The 21,212-nt window shown below is 49.5% G+C and overlaps 1 protein-coding gene across 1 annotated transcript; it reads left to right on the top strand.

Annotated features, from left to right (window-relative positions):
• Nucleotides 1-833: 833 nt before the first annotated feature.
• Nucleotides 834-16,483, top strand: SHH (sonic hedgehog signaling molecule). The gene is made up of 4 exons (XM_068934278.1): nt 834-1,242; nt 2,922-3,739; nt 8,504-8,765; nt 12,319-16,483. Exons 2-4 carry the CDS (start codon nt 3,431-3,433, stop codon nt 13,029-13,031), a joined length of 1,284 nt encoding a protein of 427 aa, XP_068790379.1. The 5' UTR covers nt 834-1,242; nt 2,922-3,430; the 3' UTR covers nt 13,032-16,483.
• The last annotated feature ends 4,729 nt before the right edge of the window (nt 16,484-21,212 follow it).

Below are 21,212 nucleotides of genomic sequence, written 5' to 3'. Positions count from 1 at the left end.
AGCAGGGAGAGGTGGCCAAGGGACTCAGGCTCATGCAGGGTTCGGGGGCACCATGCATGAGGGCTCCAGCAGCCGGGCCTGGGCCCAGACCAGCCAGCGGGGCTTGAGGTGTGGTTGTCCCCTCCTCAAGCCCTGATGGACACTGCGAGGGGGTTGCACCTTGTTGCACCCAGAAGGTCCAGTGAGCCAAAGGAGCTCCTGGGCCACCAAGAGGAGCCTCGGGGCGGCTCTGGGAGGTGTCTGATCCTGTGGGGTGGTGATGGTGGAGCAGGTTGTCCAGGCAGAACGGAATTGGGGGTTCCCCTCAGCATCCTCCCTGGGTGCCCCATGCCCCTGCAGTGTCCCCCGGCGCGGCAGCGAGCTCCTGCATGTGTGGGGGTGGCCAGAGAGTGCAGGGCCCTCCAGGGGGCACGGGCCCGGCCTCCCTCTCCAGGGAGCAAAAGGGCGGCCTGTAGGTTTCGGGGACAACAAGACGCGGCATTGATTTTTATAATCCACTACTGAGGGATTAATCCCTCTAAGGAGGGCATCAGTGCCCGACCCGGTGGCTGTTGTTACTGGGTTTTTTAGGTGCTTAGGTGCTTTTTTCCTGCTTCTTTTTTTTTTTTTTTTGGAAGTGTACCGGCCCGGCATGGGGCAGAGACGGGCGCGGATGGGACACGATGCTGCCTGTCGCAGCGCAGCGCTGGGCGCCGGGGCTGGGGGCTGCGGGTGGGAGCGGCCGCCTCCGAGGGAAACGTGCTCCGCTGCCTCCCCGCCGGGGCTCGCTGCTCTTTTCCCTCCTCCCCCGCAGGATTTGGGGCATAAAAAGTGCGATTCGGGCAAGCAGCGGCGGGGCGCGGGTGGAGGCGCTGCCCTGCGCGGCCGCGGAGCGCGGCGCCCCCGGGCTCTGCCTGCTGCGGCTGCGGCCGCGGCCGGGCTGAGACTGAGCAGAGCCTCCCCGCACCCCCAGCTCTGCTTTCTTTCACATCTAATTTGATAGGAGGGTGATCTCAAGCTTACAACTTTTCTTGATTTCTCCCTCTGCTCCCTTCCCCCCCCCCCCAACCCGTGCATTTATTACTTGCATTTAATTAATTCCTCCTTTGCGTTTCCTTTCCTGCTAATCTTTGGGTGACTGCTTTGTACATATGGCAATCTGATAATGAGGGAGTTTATCCTTGTTCTCCATACTTCTTCATTGCAGTGTACACCCGTTTAGTGGCTGGTATATCGACCATCTTTCCTCGGGGAGGGGACAAGGTAAGGAGGGGTGATAAAAGATTTGCAGTATCCCACACCATTAAGAATAGCTTTTATTCCTTGGCACTGTTTAATCAACTGCTATATCAAGTCATGCTGTTTAAGCAACCACATCAAAAGAACATACCTCTTTTGTATAAATTATATATTCCTTGTATCTGTCTTCTCACATGCACACAGACAGGGAGATAAAACCTAAGTTTGTTTTTTAATAGTATGAAGCAGGTATTTAGCTGTGATACAACTTGTGTCTTCAGCTGAGTTGGTTGATAAAACCCTAGAAGACAAGCCACTGACTTTCTACTCCCAAGTTAAAACGGCTACATTTAAAGTTAGGAAAGACAAATCAATGATGCAGTAAAACTCTCTAAAGAAACATAAATAACAGAAGAAAAGGATACATTAAAGAAGAGGGAAGAGCACCAGTTAAATCGGTCAGAGGGTTTTAGAACACTTCTTTCGGCTTTTTTCTGAAGTTTATGTAGAAAGAGCACTTTGTTCCTTGAAACTCCGTGCTGTTCTGCTTGTTGCAGTTTACGGATATACAACTTTTTACCACTTACAGACTAATTTTAAAGTCCATTTTCACATGGTTTAAGTTGATTACGACTCAGCTGTGTCACAGACCGGAAAACTCTCATATAATTGCTTGTCCCGAAGAGCTTTTTTCCTTAAATAAAGTTGATTTTTTTGTTTTTCTGAGAGAGTGGACTTTCAATTACTTCAGCATGTCGCCTTGGAGTTTTTAGGAACTCTTTAAAAACTCTTTAAAGTTTCTAGATTCTAGGACAAATTGTATTTTCTTTGAAGCAAAAGTAAATGAGCTCTTTACAGGAACAGAAGTGTTTGTTCATATGGGACTCTGCTTTTCTGTCTAACCTGCTCTATCAGCCCCATCTCTGCAATTTTGCTCGTCTCTCAACACCTTTGTCTGATTAGTAGCTTTTGGAGATCGGGATAAAGACATCACTTGCCACGCTGCATGAGATAACAATTAATTTAACATTAAACTTATCCCCTTTCCATTCACTTTGCTTGGATCGATCTCTGTTAATTGTGTTTGCGGATGCTTTCAACACTATGCTTTTCTTAAAAACTTAATGACACCCCGCAAGGAGGTGTAAGAGTCTAAAACGCTCCTCTTCGACTTCGACCAAAGAAACAAAGAATACAGCCCCAGCATGCTCAGGAGACCATCTATTTTTAATCAGTTGACTTTTCATGCACTTCTTAAGAGATAACATTATTTCAAGCTGGGTGATAGTTCTGGCAAAAAAAAAAAAAAAAAAAAGTGCCATTTGGATCTCTCCATATTGCAGTTGTATAGAAGTCAAACACACTAACTTCATAAAACTGCCGTCTCGGAGCAGACTTACTTTATTCTCCCTTTAAAGTAGTCATTTATCAGCCAACAGGCGAGTGTGTTTAAAAATGTAGCTCTATATGAGAGAAAGAGCAATCTCTCTTTTCAGTGGGAAGAAACCTGTTAGAAAGCCACTTAGGTGGGTTCACTCTTAAATGGCTTTGTTTTTCCCCTTGGGCTTTACTATTTCCCAAATACGTTTCTACTTACATAGCTACTTGATAATTCGACATTTTATTTAATTGCAACTGCCCTTAGAAACTTGACTTGCACTGAGGCAGCCTGCTAATCTTTTTTTTTTTTTTTCCCTCCACAGAGGCATCTGTTACTCTTGCTGACAAATGTACCATTCTGCCAAGAAAGTTTTTTAAAAAAAAACAGCATGTAATTGATGTTATCCCAAGAAAACGCAATCTCCACCCCTTTCAGCTCCAAGCCCTTCAGGTAAAAGGAAAAAAAAAATCTTTCAAGAATTTGTTGCCTTTTTGAGGGTTAAAACATCAGAAGACAAGCTTGTCTCGCCTTGGCCAATCAGGACTCGGCCCTGGCAGCTATAATATAGAACTAAAGGCAGACTCCTCTCACAAGCGTCTTGCTTTGCTACCATTAAAATCAGACCCTTTTTTGTCTCTCGATTGCTGTCTCCCGACCAAACTCCGATGTGTTCCGTTATCAGCGACCTAAAGGCTGCCATTCCAGCACCTGTCTTGCTAGGGATCGGTGGATAGTACACGATTCAGAAAGCAGACAAGGACATAGGAGGCGAGAGAGCTCTAGAGAGACAGCCAGGGATAGGCACAGAGAGCTTTGAAGTAATTGGATTCAATGGACGAAATGCTGCTGTTGACAAGAATTCTCTTGGTGGGCTTCATCTGCGCTCTTTTAGTCTCCTCTGGGCTGACTTGTGGACCAGGCAGGGGCATTGGAAAAAGGAGGCACCCCAAAAAGCTGACCCCTTTAGCCTATAAGCAGTTTATTCCCAATGTGGCAGAGAAGACCCTAGGGGCCAGTGGAAGATATGAAGGGAAGATCACAAGAAACTCCGAGAGATTTAAAGAACTAACCCCAAATTACAACCCTGACATTATTTTTAAGGATGAAGAGAACACGGGAGCTGACAGACTGATGACTCAGGTAGAGCCACAGAGATACCTGTATTTGTGTTTGTTAACCTCTCTGAGCAATCCTAAAGGACGCATCTGTCTTAGTATTTTTGAAAGACCCCCCTTTCCCTCTCCCCCTCCTCCCCCCGCCCCCAAAACTCGGCTAGATTCCCTCGTTGAATGTAAATACCATCTATCCAGACAAGTTCGCAGGGGCTGTAGCTGGAGCTATCTATATGTTTGGTGGGGGATCTGTGTAATACTTTACAGTCATAACCGTGCCATGGCGTTCCCTGTAACTTGGTTAGAGATTGCTGTTTGCATTTGTCCCCAAGGATGCACTTTGATCAAACGAATTGCATACAGCTCAGAGGACCCCAAGTGTATGGTGACCGCCAGGCCACTCACGCGTTATTACAAGCGTGGTCCTCGGTTGATACAGCTGCTGACTTTATATTTTATTTTATTTCATTCCTTTTTGTTGCATTTCATTTTATCCTTCATTATTTTTTTTTCCTTGCGATCATATTCTAAATTTAGTAGGCATGCAATCGTGCACTCACAAAAGGCAGCTGAAGCCGGATCGACCATTCCTCTCCTGATTCCGTATTATATAGCTCGTATTGCAATACCATCATTTGCAATTGTGCCCATCAGAGCGTAAATATATTGATATTTCTTTAAGGATGCTCGCCGCCAGTGCTCTGGTACTTCCATATGGGAGGGACTTGCAACTTATCAGCATTGCATCACCTTCTGTTTTAAAAAATCTGATGGCACAAGGTTTACAACTGGGTAAATATTGGATCTCGGGTGAAATCAGATTGCGGAACCATTTTATGCAAAAAGGAAAAAAAAAGAACCCTCTCAAAGAGTCACCTCATAATTATTATTCATGCTCACCAGAGAGCTCGGTGAAGTCAATTGCTCTGCCAATCCCGGAGTTTCTGAAACTACATGCAATCTAGACACTGGAAATGGGTTTCCTCCAAATATAGGTCAACAGCGCTTTTTTAATATTAATACATTTAAGCCCCACCTTCAATGCTAGAACAGAACTCGCCTGGAAGGACTAGGCGGGGAGTGGGGAGCGGCGGCGGGGGGGGGGGGGGGAATTTCCCAAACTCTCCCCGCTCCCTCGGCCTGCTTTTCCGCACGTTTGCCGGCTCTCGCGGGGCGAGGGACCCGGCGCCGCCACCATCTCCTCCGACCACCTTAAATCGCCCCGTACCTAGGAGCGGCGCGGCGCGGCGCGCCTCTGCCAGGGAGCCGCGCCAGCCGCCCGCCCGCTGCCCGGCCGGGCGCGGGGCGCGCAGCGCGGCGGGCGGCGGCGGCGGCGGCCCCGCGGGCGGCCCCGCGCGCTGCCCCGCTCCTCGCCGCGCTCCTCCGCCCGCGCTGCGCGGCGCGGCTCAGGGGCAGACGCAGCTCGCATTTTCAGCTCCACTTACTCCTCGCGGGTATCGATCGCAAACGGCTCGGATTGCAGCCCGTATCCTTTCCAGGCCGGCAAACGCCGCCGCCGCCAGGGCAGGCGCAGCCCTCCGCGGGCGGCCGTGCGGAGCTCCGGGTGCGCAGCCGTGTGCGCGGGCGGAGCGCGGCGCGGCGCGGCGCGGGGAGATGGGGCCGCCGGGCCGCGGCGGGCGGCGCAAGGTGGGAGCGCGGCGCGCCGCTGCCCGCCCGCGGAGCAGAGCGCCTGTGCGCGGCTCGCCGCGCTCGCTGCATTAGCTGGCAGCATGTGAACTTCTGACCTTCTGTCAACTTCCCTCAGACGAACGGAACGAAAACAAATACTTTTTTTCCTCCAGTGCCTATTGCCGTCCCTTAGACACAAAGGGCGAGGCGGAGGGGGGGGCAGTGGCGGTGGTGGCGGGCAGGGGGCCGCAGCGCCGCCGGGGACCCCAGGCGGAAAGGGGAGAGCAAGGTCGGGGGCCGAGCCCGGGGTCGGCAGCCCTGGGCCGCGGGGCGCGGAGCGGGGCCCGCAGCGCCCGGCGGTGCCGTCGGGCGGGCAGCGCCTCCCGCGCCGCCTTCCTCTCCCTCCTCTCCCTTTTCGGCCCCGGCTGAGTCTCGGCCTTTAACCGCCCGCTCGCTTCCCAAGGCCCTCAAGCATGGAGAGATCTTCCCTCAAGAGAATTGTTAAACTCGCAGAATAGTTGCCGCATGCATTAGCCGCTAGTTAATATTAACTTAAGAGGGGGAAAAAACGCAAACAGAGCTCGGCAAGGCAGGTTCTCAACTTTGCAGGTGACAACAGCAGTTTGCTAAGGGCTCCCCCTTCCTCCCTCCCACCCCGGCCATTGGCTGGATCTGGGGCAGAGATAAGGAGGCCAGGGCAGTATGATAAAGCTGGAATTTGTATGGAATAAAATAGCGATCTCGTGTAACGCAGGCACACAAACCGGTGCGAGATGTGAGGAATTTAGGGATCAGCTTGGCATTTAGGAAGCCCACCAGGTTGTTTACACTGACAGGTACCTGTTAAGTGTTTCCTTCAAGCAATTCATTTGTGAAGAGATTAGGAGCTGGCAGGAGAGGGCTTGTTGAACAACTTTGCCTCCACACAAAGCGCTAGTGGAGGCAGCCCTGCTGAGCTTCACGGTGGCTGAACAGAATTGGGCTTGATTTGTGGCACACGACCCAATGAATTAATAAATAGTCTGGGCTTCACGGCTTTTGACTCTGACAATCCCGCTCAGCCGGTATAAAAGGGAGGAAAGTCCTTTAGGAGGTCGTTTCTCCTTCTTTATTTCGCCGGGAAGAGTTTGGCTGGGGCGTGCGGAGCGAGGAGCCGCAGCCGCGGCCCCTCCGCGCCCCTCTCCCTGCCTCCCTCGCCCTCCCCGCTGCGGTTTCCTTCCCCTGCTCTGAAGTGGCAGCGCTTGAAACCGCGGTGGAGCGCAGGGCTTTGCCCTTACCAGCAGCTAAGACGTTTGCTCCTTCGCCCCTGTAACCCTGTAAGTTAGCGGAAGAGCGTACACATCCTTATTTATGTGCAGGGGAAAAAATTATACAGGCTCAACTTCCTTATGCCGCTCAGCTTTCCTGCCGGGAACTTTGGTTCCCAAAACCAAACATCCAGCTCTTTCCATAAAGCGCCGAGGCCGCGTCAAACTGTAGGCCCGTGGAGTCCAAAGTGACCTGACGATTGCATTTTATAACCCATGTCTTAATACGTGTTGATGGAATTGCTTTTTATGGCTGTTGTGCGTACAGGAGAACTTTCTTGCTGAGCAATCTTGTCACATCTCTAAAAGCAGTAGGCATAATGGACGGGTTTTGCCTTTCTGGGAGCTGTGAAAAGGGCCTTTGTGGTGTGTTGTTTTACATAGCGGTAACATGTTGGAGAGACTTGTCCTGCAGAAGGCCAAACACCCTAGTCAGAGACCGGCAAAGGTTAGGGAACAGCAGCTTACTGCATCTTGCTGTAGTTTTACTCTACCTTGATATTTTCAGTTGCATCAAAAGAGCTGTATCGTGTGTATCCGTGAGTTATTTTCCTCTCTGAAGAGGAGGAAAAAAGTTGGGAACGTGTATTTTTCTAACTCTGCGCCGCTAAGACAAACGCTTTGCAATGCAGTTGGTGCTGATTTCCTGTTTCTGGATGGCTGTGAGTGGTGCATCCTCTTTCCACTACCACCGGTGCGTCCCTAGGGAGAGCTGATCTCTTCTCTCCCTGTGCTAACATATGAATTGTCCAAAAGTTTCTCTGTTTCATTTAGTGCTCTTCGCCCGCCATGGCCCCAGCCTCCCCGCTTCCCCCCACCCCCAACACGTACACACTTACAAGCCTAATTTGCCCAGACCCTCTAAAAGCTTGTCACCCGACAGACAGCGTGGTGGTGCGAGGCACGTTTCAGCCCTAAGGAAAGCTGAGGAACAGGCCAGCGGGTAGAGGAAGGAGAAGCAACACCCTGCAGTGCTTCTCGGTGGAGTTTGAAACCTTTCACTCCCTACGAAGGGTCTCACAGCCCGCGTAGTCCCCCCGCGTTGCTTAACGTCGCTACTTGGCCCTCCCTTGCTTTTCGTCTTCCCTCTAAGAGCTATATTATTGTATGGATTTGCTCTTCTTTGCAGACGAGCGTGTATGTGTGTTTAAAGCGGGGTGAACGCTCCTCGCTCCTGCTGCTTTGAGGGCTCTAGTGAGTGATCCGCCAAGAGGGAGAGAGGGAGGGGAAAAAAAGAAACATCACCCCTCCCTGCAGCACATAAAGGCTGTTAACATGTATTGAGACTCCTTTCAACACAGAATTAAGCTGAAAAGACCCGGAGAGGCATTCCGGGGGGAAGCGGTGACTCGGAGATGTATGGCGAGTGTTTGTTCTGGGCAGAAACTCCGCTCCGCTCCCCCAGGAAGGGGACAGGGCGCTCAGCGGCAGGAATTTGCTCCGTGCAGATGGCTTGGAAGCTGCACACTGCCACCCCACTGCTAGTTATTGGGGGGGGGGGGTCTCCCTGCCCCTCAGGCAGGTGCCTGCGGCGGGGGCCGCTCCATTCCGGAGGGTATTTGCGGTATTTTGCCCCCTGGCACCCCAGGTTCACCTTCCTCCTCCTCCTCCTCACCTGCCTCCCCTTCCCTCCGCAGACACGTGGGAGAAGATGCTCAGCCCCCGCCGGGGAGGAGGGACCCCCGCGGGGCTGGAGGGCCGGAGGGCAGGATGCGGCCCGGGTGTCGGGGTCTCCCGGCGGGGTCCATGGGGAGCGGGGTACTGGGGGTGGGGGGGGGGTGTCCTGGCGGCCGCCGCAGCCCCCCCCCCCCCCCCCCCCCCGCCCCGCAACGCCCTTTCCCTGCGTGTCCCTGCAGCGCTGCAAGGACAAGCTCAACGCGCTGGCGATCTCGGTGATGAACCAGTGGCCGGGGGTGAAGCTGCGGGTGACCGAGGGCTGGGACGAGGACGGCCACCACTCCGAGGAGTCGCTGCACTACGAGGGCCGGGCCGTGGACATCACCACGTCGGACCGCGACCGCAGCAAGTACGGCATGCTGGCCCGCCTCGCCGTCGAGGCCGGCTTCGACTGGGTCTACTACGAGTCCAAGGCCCACATCCACTGCTCGGTGAAAGCAGGTAAGGCGAGCCCGCACCCCCGCAGGCCCCCCCCCCCCACCCCAGCCCGGCCCCTCTCCCCGCTGCCGCCCCTCGGCCCTGCCCGCCCCGTCGGGGCGCGCCCCTGCCTCCCCCCCGCCGCTGGGGACCGCGGCGACGCAGGGTGAGGGGGAGAACGGAAAGACAGGGAAAGAAAAGGAGGAAAAAAAAAAAAGAAAAAAGAAAAAAAAAAAGCCCAGCCAGCTGCAGCACTTTTTGACAGCGTTTTATTTCGCTTGTTTGTTTGCCCAGCCTTCCCACGAGCGCTGCGCGGCAGCCGCACACCCGTCTCCTCCCACCGTGGGATTTTCTGCTTTCTCCAGCCAAAGAGCGTGTTCAACACAAATACTGGTGTCCGGCTCCAGCCGCCCCGTTGGCTGCGCGCCTTACTCGCGACTGCTAATCTAGGAGTGAGAGCCGGCCAGCAAAATAAATAAATAACGTGGTCCCCTGCCTCCCTCGGTAGCCGCTAGGAAATTCCCAGATACAGATAGATACATAAATTTTTTTCCCCTCCCCTCCCCTGTGCTTACAACGCCACACGCTGTCTCAACCCGGGAACAGCTCGCTCGCAAGAAATAGCCAACTCGCAGAGTTCATTTTCCTCGCACAACTTGACACTTTCTTTCTTTCTTTCTTTTTTTTTTTTTTAAGCAAAAAGGCTGGCGAATGCCAGCGGGGCTTCCCCGCCTCCCGCGTGTTTGCTGCATGGCAGCTAAACCCTATTTTAATAGCATCTTTTAGCCAAGTAGCGCGCTAGAAGTGTCAAGAAACACTTGGCAGCAAAAGAAAATAATGGGATCTTTCTAAATATAACCGTTTACCTCGAAACCAGCAGCCTCACACCAGTGAAACGAGCGGCCGAGCCTCGCCCTGCCTGTCTGCAGTAGGGGCACAATCATCCCCCCCTCCGCCCGCTTCCCCCTCCCCGGGTCTAGCCTGAGGCGTCCCAGGGCTCATCCAAAGCGGCATCTCTCCTGGCCCATACCGGCTTTATCCTGAGACTCTGACATTGCTTTTGTTAAACTCCCCGGTCCTTTCTAACCCAAAGGAAGCTCTGCAAAGCTGTCGGACTTGCAGCGATTTGAAACGTCCCTTTCAATAGTGGAGATAGGCTTTAGCTCAAGGTGCCTGATTGTGATGCACAATAACCTTATTGCGAGCGAACAACATAATCCAGCTCCATGTATATTGCATAGGAGAGGAATAATTCCAATCTACTCATTGAAATTCTGCACACACGGACTTTGGGGGTAATATTTAGTGCATGTCAGGCAGGGTCGTGTGACTGTACTAGGCGGGTTTCAAGAGAGCAGGCTCGAATTCCCCCGGCTCAGCCTGATTTCAAATTGTCCAAACCTCGTTTCATGACAGAGCATCTTATGAGAAGATTAAACCCTATAATTCCAGGCAGGAAGATTCTTTATCTAGATCTCTGTTTGCAAAAAGTATGATCCCGGAGACTGGAATGCAAAGAAGAGTTCCCCCAAGGCCTGAATTATTGTCATCGGGACAGGGGAGGGAGAGGCAGGGGTGGTAAAAGGGACATTGATAATGCGCTACAGCAAGTATTTAGAGCAAGCTTCTACATTTAAAATTCAAATACACATCTTGAGTGCCTTGGAAAAGTGGCTCTGCTGTGCAAATAGTGCTTGGAAGGTCCTGGGTTTTTTGGAGAGTATGTGTGTGAATTGGCACATAGGGTTTCTGCACCTGAACAAATAGGGAGGGGGAAAAAGGGGGGCGAAGAAGCTGGGAAAAAAATGGAAGTGTCCTCTCTTCCAAGAGTGTCTGCATTTATTACATGAATCAGAATGACAATGCCGATCCTTTATTGGATTTTAATTAGAGAACCCAAACAAGCACTGCTCAAAGAGGCAGATTTTCACACCTCTGCCAATTCACTGGCATGTTTGTAGAGCTGCTACACTACTAGATCTATTCATCAAGCCCCTGAATATGCAAACAAAGCTCAAGCCAGACCTTTACTTCGGGCTTGTACTAAGGTGTAGTTTGCTAGCGAAGGGCTCCACATAAAGCACATAGCTTGTTTGTTGCCATGTCCTCCCTGAAGAGGCCTGGGAGATCTTGCTGTTTCATTTCTGCAGGAGGAGTGATAAAGTCGTTAGCAAATCAATAACATTCTAATTTTCGCCCTTCCTGTCCTTCCTGAGAAAGTCATTAGGAGACACTCCAAGTGTTTATTTAAATCATAATAGCTTCAGTACCAGCCACAGAGGCAAAATATAAAATCCGACTGCCTTGAGGAGATAAATTGCTAGGGCCCTAAATTGGCATACTGAGTAACTGGGAGAAACCAAGTGAAAGCCAGGGAGGGATCAGGAATGCTAGTAACTGTAGCAAAGACACTTGCTGCCATGAAATACTGTGGGCTATAACCCAACAGGCAGAAAAGGAGCGCTTTTAGGAACAAGCGGGAGTCACTAGGGTAAGTCAGAGACCAGTCTAGGAAATGGCAACGGTCCTTTCTAACCATGACGTACATGAACTGGCTACATTTTCATAGAGAATTTGCAAGAGAGGCTTGAGATTGCTGAAAGTCCTGTGGCATATTTCTGCTTTGTTTAAACTTACCCCCGTTCCTCCTGGCAGGCCTTGTTGGTCTGCAGGGGCTACGGTATTTGGTGTGCGAGCTCTGAGTAACTCCAACAGCTGTTTACCTGTTGCGCATAAAGGAAGGATGCTCAGATTTGACGCAGGCAAGGGGATGCCTTGGACAAAGAGAGGGCAGGGAGCAGAGGCGCCTTCTCCTAGTCCGATGGGAGAAGCGTGGGAGCTGCTTTTGCATGCAGAGGAAAGAGAGCGCGGGTTGGAGGAGCAGCGCGGTCCGACACGCAGGCTGCTGGATGAGGACTCAGGAAAACTGGGGTTTCTTGCTCTTGGCTCCCGGGGGCATAGCGTGCAAGTGAGCTTGCAGCTTGGTGCAAAGTGTCTCTCTCTCCTGCCCTTGGGCGTTTTCTCTCCTGAAGGGATACGCTCCTTTTGTCAGGGTTGCAGGGGGCTGTTGATGAGAACGTGCAATTCCAGAATTGCTGCTGGCACAGCCACTCTCCGAGAGGAAGAGAAATCTTGTTCCAGCAAAATTATTCTGCTTTGAAAGTCTATGAATTAATCTGGCACCGTGTCTCAGATGCAGGGCAAATAGGATCCAAGAAAAGAATTACGCTGGAATAGCCTTTTTAGCTCTGGAATAGCTGAAATATCTTGGCCAGTTTCCTTAAGTAGGCAGACTGCAGCCGTAATTCGACTGATGCAACTCCTCACCCAAAGGGAGATTAACCAGCCCAAACATTGCAGCGCGCTGGCAGGAAGGGCAGAGCAGGTCTTGCACTGCACCGGTGCAGGAAGAGCGGGGCGCGCGCACCCAGCCGAGGCTGGCGGCAGCGAGGAGAGGCGAGCGGCTCTCGCCGGCTCCCGCCCGTGCCTCTCCCGAGGGCAGGGACAGCCCGCGCGGCGTGCCCAGGCCAGGCGGGCAGCCCGGCGCTAACCCCCGTGTGCCTCTCTCCTTGCACAGAGAACTCGGTGGCGGCCAAATCCGGGGGCTGCTTCCCCGGCTCGGCCACGGTGCACCTGGAGCAAGGCGGCACCAAGCTGGTGAAGGACCTGAGCCCCGGGGACCGCGTGCTGGCGGCCGACGCGCAGGGCCGGCTGCTCTACAGCGACTTCCTGGCTTTCCTGGACCGCGAGGACGGCTCGCCCAAACTCTTCTACGCCATCGAGACGCGGCAGCCCCGGGCTCGGCTGCTGCTCACGGCCGCCCACCTGCTCTTCGTGGCCCCCCAACACAACCAGTCGCAGGCGGAGGCGGCCCGGAGCCGGGCGCTCTTCGCCAGCCGCGTGCGGCCGGGCCAGCGGGTCTACGTGTTGGGCGAGGGCGGGCGGCAGCTGCTGCCGGCGGCCGTGCACCGCGTCTGGCTGCAGGAGGAGGCCTCGGGGGCGTACGCCCCGCTCACCGCCCAGGGCACCATCCTCATCGACCGCGTGCTGGCCTCCTGCTACGCCGTCATCGAGGAGCACGGCTGGGCGCACTGGGCCTTCGCCCCTTTCCGCCTGGCCCACGGGCTGCTGGCGGCGCTGGGCCCCGGGGCCGGCGGCCTCCCCGCGCCCGCCCCGCCGGAGCCCGCCGCCGGCCTCCACTGGTACTCGCGCCTCCTCTACCGCATCGGCAGCTGGGTGCTGGATAGTGACTCCCTGCACCCGCTGGGCATGGCCGTGCCGGCCAGCTGAGAGCGCCCGCCGCCGCCGCCGCCGCCGCCGCCGCCGGGCAGAGCGAGGAGAAACAAACCCCTAGAGGAGAAAAGGAAAAAAAAACCCGAAACAAAGCAAAAGCTATTTTTTAAAAACAAAAACGAGAACGAGAGAGAGAGAGACAGAGAGAGCGCGCGGATTGAGACTTAAAGATAATAATAATAAAATAATAATAATAAAGTAGGACAGTCCAAAGTAGACTTTAAGGGAGGCAAAGACCCCGGGAAGTTCTGTTCTGTTTAGTTTATAAATATATATATATTTTTATTTGTTCTTTTGTTTTGTCGTTTTGTTCGTTGTTGGTTTTTTTTTTGTTGTTTTTTTTTTCCTCCTCTCCTGGATATTTATTTCTTTGGTATTTTGAATAGATGTTTTAAATGATATGAACCGGACCTTCAAGAGCCTTAAATAGTTTCTTTGATAATTTATTATCATGTGAACTGTACACACAGGGGAAAAAAATTATTTTGTGAGGCCGAGCAAAACTGCGCAGAGTCTATTTTTCTACATGTCACGTGTGTCCTGACTTTCAGAAAGCGAAATTCTGTCCTTTCCCATCTCTCCATTACATTGCTCCTTCATTTCAGCAAGTCTAAAAAACAAGCAAACGAAAAAGACAAACTTCATGGGGGTCCGTAAATTATATTTTTATACACAGAATTGTAAATTAGATTTTTTTGAGAGATCAATACTTAACTGAATCACATTTCGTTTTTTGAAATAGTGTAAAATATGAGAATATATTATTTTAATTTAAATAGTTTCAAATGTAACGTCATTTCCTGTATTGTTTTCCATGTCTCTTAAATATTTTGCTTTGTAAAAACACCATTTGGCCACGTTCATGGAAGTCAAGACTGTTACACAAACTTTTTATTTGCAAAAACCGTAAGAAACTTTGTTATTTTTAACTTCAAAAAGTTTATTAGAAAATAATATTTTTTAAAAAGCGCACATGGCGGCAATTCTGTGACGATGGAGATGGTAGTTTGTACAGAGGGGAGAAAAGGATGTTTTGCATTAATAAATTGAGAAATAACTGCTGTAAATTTACTAAAATGTATTTTTGAATATTTTGTAATAGTTTTAATAGTTTTATAGAAATAAAATGTGCCATGCACAGTCTGGTTAGTATATAATAACTAAGAGTTCCTGGTGCATCCCATTTTTTTTCTTTTTTTGCTTATTGGTTTAGGAAGCGTAATACCTACAGGAGTGCCCATAATTTTCTTTAGATGTGTTGCTTTATGACTTTTAATTTTGATACTTTCAATGAGTAAACGAATACATCGCATCCGCTTTTAACCTTAAATCTGTTGTACTAACAGTAGAACCTCACTTATTTGCACTAACAACCGGGAGCTGCGTTTTCCATCCCCCAGGGCTCGGACCCATCCTCACCGTCCTTACTCAGGCGCTGCTTCCAGTTTCGGCTCCGGCGTCTGTGTCCACTTCGGGGTTTGCGCCAGCGGCTGCAGAAGTCTCCGCATTGATTTCCACGAGGCCAAAATCGAGTTTGCCCTTTGAAGCAGACTAACCCGACAGCTGCAGTCGCGTTGCAGCATCTCGACAATTTTGATTAGCTTCTGGCGATGTAAATCCGGTGAAATGACACCGAATTTGGTGAATTAAGAGCAATTCGTACCGCTGGTGCTAGAAGAAAAATCTAGCTGCTGGATTTCGCTGTCTCTCTTGCCTGAGTAAAGACGCAGAGTTTGGGGCCTTTTTGGAACCCGCAAAGAAAAGAATGAAACACCCATTAGAAAAAAAAAAAGCATAAAAAAGCATAGTGCTTTGCTAAAAAGGGCGACAAAGCTTGTTCATTTATTCTGAGAGCCGTTCCTTAGTTATAGCGCACCAGAGTCCATCCTGAGACACTGATTAATAGAAGTTTTGGAGATGCGTTTTGGAAGACCAGTGGCCTGGTTGGCTCTGTGGCCTCCTGGCTGAACTGGGCTCAGAAAGCCCTCTGGAGGACCCAGCATCGTGAGGACCCGCTCGCCGGGGCTGGCGGCGCCTGCCGGTTTGGGGATGCCGATCAGTGAGGTTCTGCTGTGCTCTGTGAAACTCTCCGTCCTCTGCCCCAAAGAGGATTTTTCCTTCTTTTTAAAAAAAAAAAGTTTGCAAAACATTGCGCGCGCGTGTCTTAGACAGGACCGTGATGGAAGGGAGCTTTCCTTGAATGTCTTCTCACGTTCTCCACCATTCGCCTGTTTAGGATGTTTGCTCATTCGGCTCCACGGCTCGGCCGCGCCAGAAAGCAGCTCCGCGGCGCCCCGGCAGCCCTCCGCGACGTCTCGACACGGGGCCGCAGCCCGCCGGCTCCCTCCGGCTCCAAAGAGGGTCTGGCATGACCTTCCCTTCTCAAAGCCTGGGAGCTGCTGGAGCGGAGATAGGAGACCACAGCCCCGGTCGCGCGCGCATCCATGTAAAACTCCAAGCGATGGAGTGGCCTCACGAAGGGACAGCCTGTGGGGCCACGCAGCTGAGCTGCACGCATAGGGTCACGCGCAAACGCATCGGGGATTGTAAACGCCTGCAGTGCCGAACGTGGATGTTTCGTGGGCATGTAAAAATGTGATCTCCGAACCAATAAGCCCCTGCATTTTTAAGAGTTTGTCCTTAATATGGTGATGTCTGGGCATCTAAGCTCTTTACCAGTATCTCTGAACAGCAGTTGGTGTTTTTTAAGGACTTTAGTGTGAGAAAATGACAAAGCCAAAGCTTATCTCCTTCAGAGTTCATGTGGTGGAAGTGTTTAGCGATGTCAGCAACTGAACTTAAGACCTTGCTTTTGGGGGGGGGGAGCCTCAATCTGAATCGTAATTGAGATGAGAAAGAGCTATTAGATCAAAGCCCATGCTTTTGAAAGGTAGGATATATTCGCCGACAGAGAACCGAACCTATCAGGCACTGCTGCATTTACTGTAACCCAAAGGCCAAGACGAGCTCAGAGCTTTGCAGCGTGAGAGGAGCTCAGATGCTGTCTTATATTAGCATCAACTTGTTTCGCCAAGTAAAGAAATGCTGTGCTGTATTTCTCATTGCACGTGTTTCTAATGACTATATGCCTCCCTCTCACCACATATTTATTGTATCTCTTGCTGATACCTTCAGCGCGTCACGTCTGGACCACCCCTCCATCGTAGGCGTTAGAAGTGCTTTGTTAGCTGGACCAATACAACCTATAGCTACAGCTCTTGTATGAAGGATCTACTGTCATAACTTTGTGCAAAAAGTCTAGGCAATGTCACAGTTCATTTTCAGGGTCCGAGTATGGCAATAGTTTGTATAAAATGTACACATAGTGGTGGCTACAGAATAGTTTATGACTAAATACATATCTATTACTGTTAAAATAATGTATAAGAATGTACTTGAAGCTATTATCCTTGTGCTCTGTTGTCTGAATAATTAAAGAAATTACAGAGACTTCCTGAAATGTCTGTTATGTGACAGCATTCCTATCATAGACTTTCAGCTCTTTAGTGTTTTTCCTCCCATGTTATTTAAAACGGGATTTGGCGAGCTCACACACTACCTAGCTCTGCCCTCGGCAGCCGCGTGACTTTGCGCGGGAGGTGCAAGTCGGCAGGTGCCTCCTGGCAAACAGGGTAGGAATTCTGCACGTGCCGCTTCGGGTGCTGGCGGGAGCCCCCCTCGTCTCCCCCTTAGAGCCATGCAGACAGATTAATATTTGTGTGTGAAATACTATGTGGATGTGCAAAGAAAACTAATTTCTCAGAGTTTTCTGGAGAGAAAGAGATGCCACGAAGGTCGAACGCTGGAAGTGCTCCTCAGCCTCCTCTGACAAAGCCAAAGTGAGAAGTGGGTCTAATGAGCCTGGGGCTTTTTGTGGTTATTTTTATTTAATCTAACTAGTTATTCACACAGTGCCCAAACCAAAATGCTTATATGTCAGATGATGCACCTGAAGGGAAGTTTGGCTATGCCAATAAAGGAGGGTCACATCCATAGTGCAACTTAAGTCCAAGCCAAGAAGTAGAGTAAATCAGGTATTTCAGTTCCAGGTAGCCAGGCAGGGCCACAGCTGACAGCCCTTCATGTTGTCACAAGTAAAAGCTTGCTTAGCTACGTCTTTATAGGCATGTGTGTGTAAATATATGTATATACATCATAAACACACGTATGTGTATATGTGTATATACATGTGTATGCATAATATTGCAGCCTGCATACTAAGAGCTTAGTGTATCCTACCAGACTATAAATGTGTTTGCAGTGGCCCTCCCGAGCATTTCACATCATGTTCAGATTGAACAGGCTGATTTAAATCAGCTGAGTTTGGTGATAATTGGACAGCAATTTTGCAGCTCCAGTATGACATATATTTCAATTACAGTGGGAAGAAAATCAGAACAAGCATTTTATTTTACTCATTACTGCAAGCCATAAGGGACCATTAGCTTTCCTAAGCTTTTGAAGCTTTTGAAAGTCTCTCTTCAGCAGTTTCTGCCTTATAACTAGTGTAAACTTGACCCCCCCCCCCAAGGAAAGCTCTGTTTTCCACATACAGAATATTTTCTAGCTTTCAATGGAGTAGTGTTAATGATGTGCTCCTTGGCCTGCACAGGCAGAAATAAAAAAAAAGCTTTTTAAAAAGTGAATCTTTAAGAGAGATGGGATTTTCCCAGATTTTGCTGGGAGTAGGATGAGGTCCACAGACATTATTTATGCTGGAAATGTTAAATACCATTTTTGATAACTTGCATTTGGAGTGTTTAGTCTTAAGCACTTAAATAATTTCGATTTTCAGGACTGACTGATGAAAAAAAGTGAGCAAATCCAGGAAATATGAGTTTAAAAATCCAATCTCAGTTCCAGTAAAATCAGCTGCAGCTTTCAGAGCTGATCTGAGTGCACAAGGAGTTATTCTGCCACCTTAAAGCACAGTCTAGGACCCTTGTGTAACTTTTTATTCCCCTACTATTTTTAAGTGAGAGCAAGCCTACTCCTCTACCAAATCTTGATGCAATTCAGAAATAAAATCACCCTGGAGCAAGGACCTGCTGCCTCTTCGCAGCCGTGTCTCTTTGGGACATCGTCAGCTCTCCTTTAAAAAGGGATTTTGCTCTGGGTAAAAATCTGGAAAACATTGTAGCGCTCTAAGTCTCTAGTCTTTTCATGGCATTTGCTGTTAAGGGATGAATGATAAATCTGTATGTAATGATAACAACATCCTGTTTCTCTCACCCGTACATAGCCACACTATGTCACACACCTGGCATAGGGTTTCACTGTGGGGAGGAAGCAGTGGGGCCTTCTCCTTTCCAGCTCCGAGCATCTCCAAGGACAGAGATCCACAGCCTCTCTGGGTAACTAATCTTGTTAAATACTTTGCCTAAATATTGCTAACAACATTATATTCCACCTACCAAAAATTTCCCTTTATATTCTCTTTGTATTTACTTTTTTTTTGGGGGGGGAGAGGGGGAGGAAATGACACCTGGAGTTAAAATAATATAATATTTAAGAAATTACAGCTTCAAAAATTGGGAATTTCTGAGGTCTGCTCAGCTTTGCTTCTGCTGCTGCAACCTGCTCCTCATAGAGACAACAGGAATATTTGCTGAGGGTAACATGACTTGCCCAGTTAGCCTTTTTCTCTGTAAGTCAGTTCCATCCTCTTTCCTACAATAGCAAGCACTGCTTTTAATTATTAGACTATGATGAACGCAAATAAATATTAGTCTCAGGATTGCTCACAAGCAACTTTCTTCAGCCAGCCTTGGTGCAAGCTTTGTTGGTTCTCCCAAGTGATGCCCTTTCTACTCTACAAGGTTTTTTTAGAAGCAAGTAATAAATGTACAGTATCGAACAAGTCCGTTCTGGCACAGTATTTGTGTGAATAACCATTTGTGCTAACACTAGTGGAACCTATGGGATTCACAGGCAACAAGAAGTTCAACTGCCATTCAAATATTTGCAAATAGTGAATCATGTAGTCCCACAAATAACAACAAACCGACCTGGTTGCTTTCATTGAGGAAAATGATTATGAATCACTGTGTACTATGGGCCCAATCCAACAACCACCAGCGTCAAAAGGAGTCTTTCTGCAACTTCAAATGGGCATGGAGCTAAGCTGTGTTTGCTCAGCTTTACTCGGTGAACCCCTTGCTTTCATATTGCATGATTAAATAATAGCATTTATCAGATGAGCAAGAATTTCATAGAGCAGCCAACAGTGGGCAAATGTCATCTCTTGACTGCATGTGTGCAGCTCCCACTGATGTCAGTAGGGTTATGTATGGGCAAAATGAGGTCAGGCTGTGTTGTCCTACTTTATGTGCCCTGTGGTATTACACTCAATTAACTTTGTCTCTCAGGACGCAGTCTCCCTCCCACTGAAGTCACCAGGAACTTTGTCACAGTGTAGGAGAAGGCATGAAATATTAGTCTTTGATCTAGAGTGCAACAATGTACGTTTAACTCATGTATTTAGCAGCAAGAAGCTGCCTCTAAAGGGGGCTTAAACTCACGAGGCAAAAATAATTCCATGAAATGAATATGTGTGGTATTTCCAGGAGCACCTAGCAGCTTTGTAAACTCCTTCACAGTCTTGCGGAGCATGATGGCCTCAGCAAAAGCTTCTTCCCCAGCCAGCACAGCACCTTCTCTGCTGTCCACCAAGAGTTCCCCAGGGAGAGCACAGAGAGATGCTGAGTGTTGTAGCAGAGGAGAGGCAGAGCAGGAGACTCGGCCCTATCTTCTGTGAGGGTGACCACATACTAGGTTACTTGGAAAATATTAACCACTGATCATGAAGCAGAACTGTCAGTATCCATAGGGATGCCAGGTGAAGGCGAAAGCAGTAAAAATCACACAGTACAAACAAATCTTGTGTTGTCAGAATAATGCTGTGCTTTAAGTGAATCTCAGTTCAGTTTCTGCCTCTTCCACAGGTTTCTTCTGATCTTGAGCAAGTAACCTGATCTCCTTCTGCCTTCCCTAGAGTTGTGCAGGGTACTCTGAGGCTAATTTGTGCTCTGCATGACTAGAAGTGTAATGATTCAGATCTATAGACTTTTGTGTCACTGAGAGGAATCTCTTTTGCTTATACATTTTGAAGCCCAGGGAAGATTCAGAACTGTCATGCACAGGTGTACCTTTGCTAGCAGCTCGTGTGAAAGCCCTCTTATTTATATGTTGGTTAACAAATTAAATGGTATTTCTTTTTTAAATATTTCACAGCTCTCAGCACCAGGCATCTTTAAACATAGTATAAGCGTGGTAGGCTTTTGAATGTGTCTCCATGAGTCTCTTGGTAAAGTCAATAGGACCTGGAGAGCAATTTGGTTCACCTGGAAGTAGGTACCTAGTGGCTAGCTGGAAGGATCTAGGTTGCCATGAGGTCTGTGGAGTGTGAAGGGAACTGAGACACCAAGAGCTCACGCCAGCACCTGCATTTGGTGTCTAAACGTAGATGTCCTAACGTGGAGCTGAATTTTGCCTGAAATGTCGCCTCAGCCCTCTGTTTTCTGTAGAGGCTTCCCATGGGATGCTGGATCATGCTGAGGACCTCTGTGATTCATCCAGTGGTCCCAGCTCAGGGTGCATAAAAGATTTTTTGTAGCTTCATGAAGAGGCTGGTTTTTGACCAATTCACCCTTCCAGCTGTGCCCATGGCCAGGGTAAATCTGGTGTAGCCAGAAAAGTTTTCTCAGAGGCCAGTCCTCCACTGCAGGATGAGCTGTGCAAGACTTCAGAAGCACCACAAACCTCAGCACCTTTCATGCCAAGTGCGAGGCACGCTTGTTCAGCCTTGCCTTTGTCGGTATAAACACAGTGCACGTACAGTATAGTTAATTAAAACTATTCCCACTCCATTTTCCCCTAGGGTGAAGGAAGGGAGAAAAGATAGAACCACATGGGAGAGGTATTAGTCACATTGCTTAATGCAGTCTGGAGGGGGGCACCCAATACAGTGGAGAAAAAAATCCATAAAGGTCTGAGAGAGCACTGTGGAGAGAGCCCTGTCTCTGGAAAGAAACTTCCCTTAATCCTTGTACTGTCAAAGGGAGGAAGCGGTATGTTTCTGAGAGAGCTCAGAAACAGAGATCGTGCATTTTCTGAGGTGAAAAGACATGGAGGTCTGCCACTAACACCTGCCTGATCTTTCCTTCACGCCTTAGACCT

The sequence above is a fragment of the Struthio camelus genome, chromosome 2, assembly GCF_040807025.1.
Source record: "Struthio camelus isolate bStrCam1 chromosome 2, bStrCam1.hap1, whole genome shotgun sequence".
Lineage (NCBI taxonomy): Eukaryota > Metazoa > Chordata > Aves > Struthioniformes > Struthionidae > Struthio > Struthio camelus.
The sequence above is the reverse complement of the archived record's forward strand: the minus strand, read 5'-3'. Positions and strand labels throughout refer to the sequence as shown.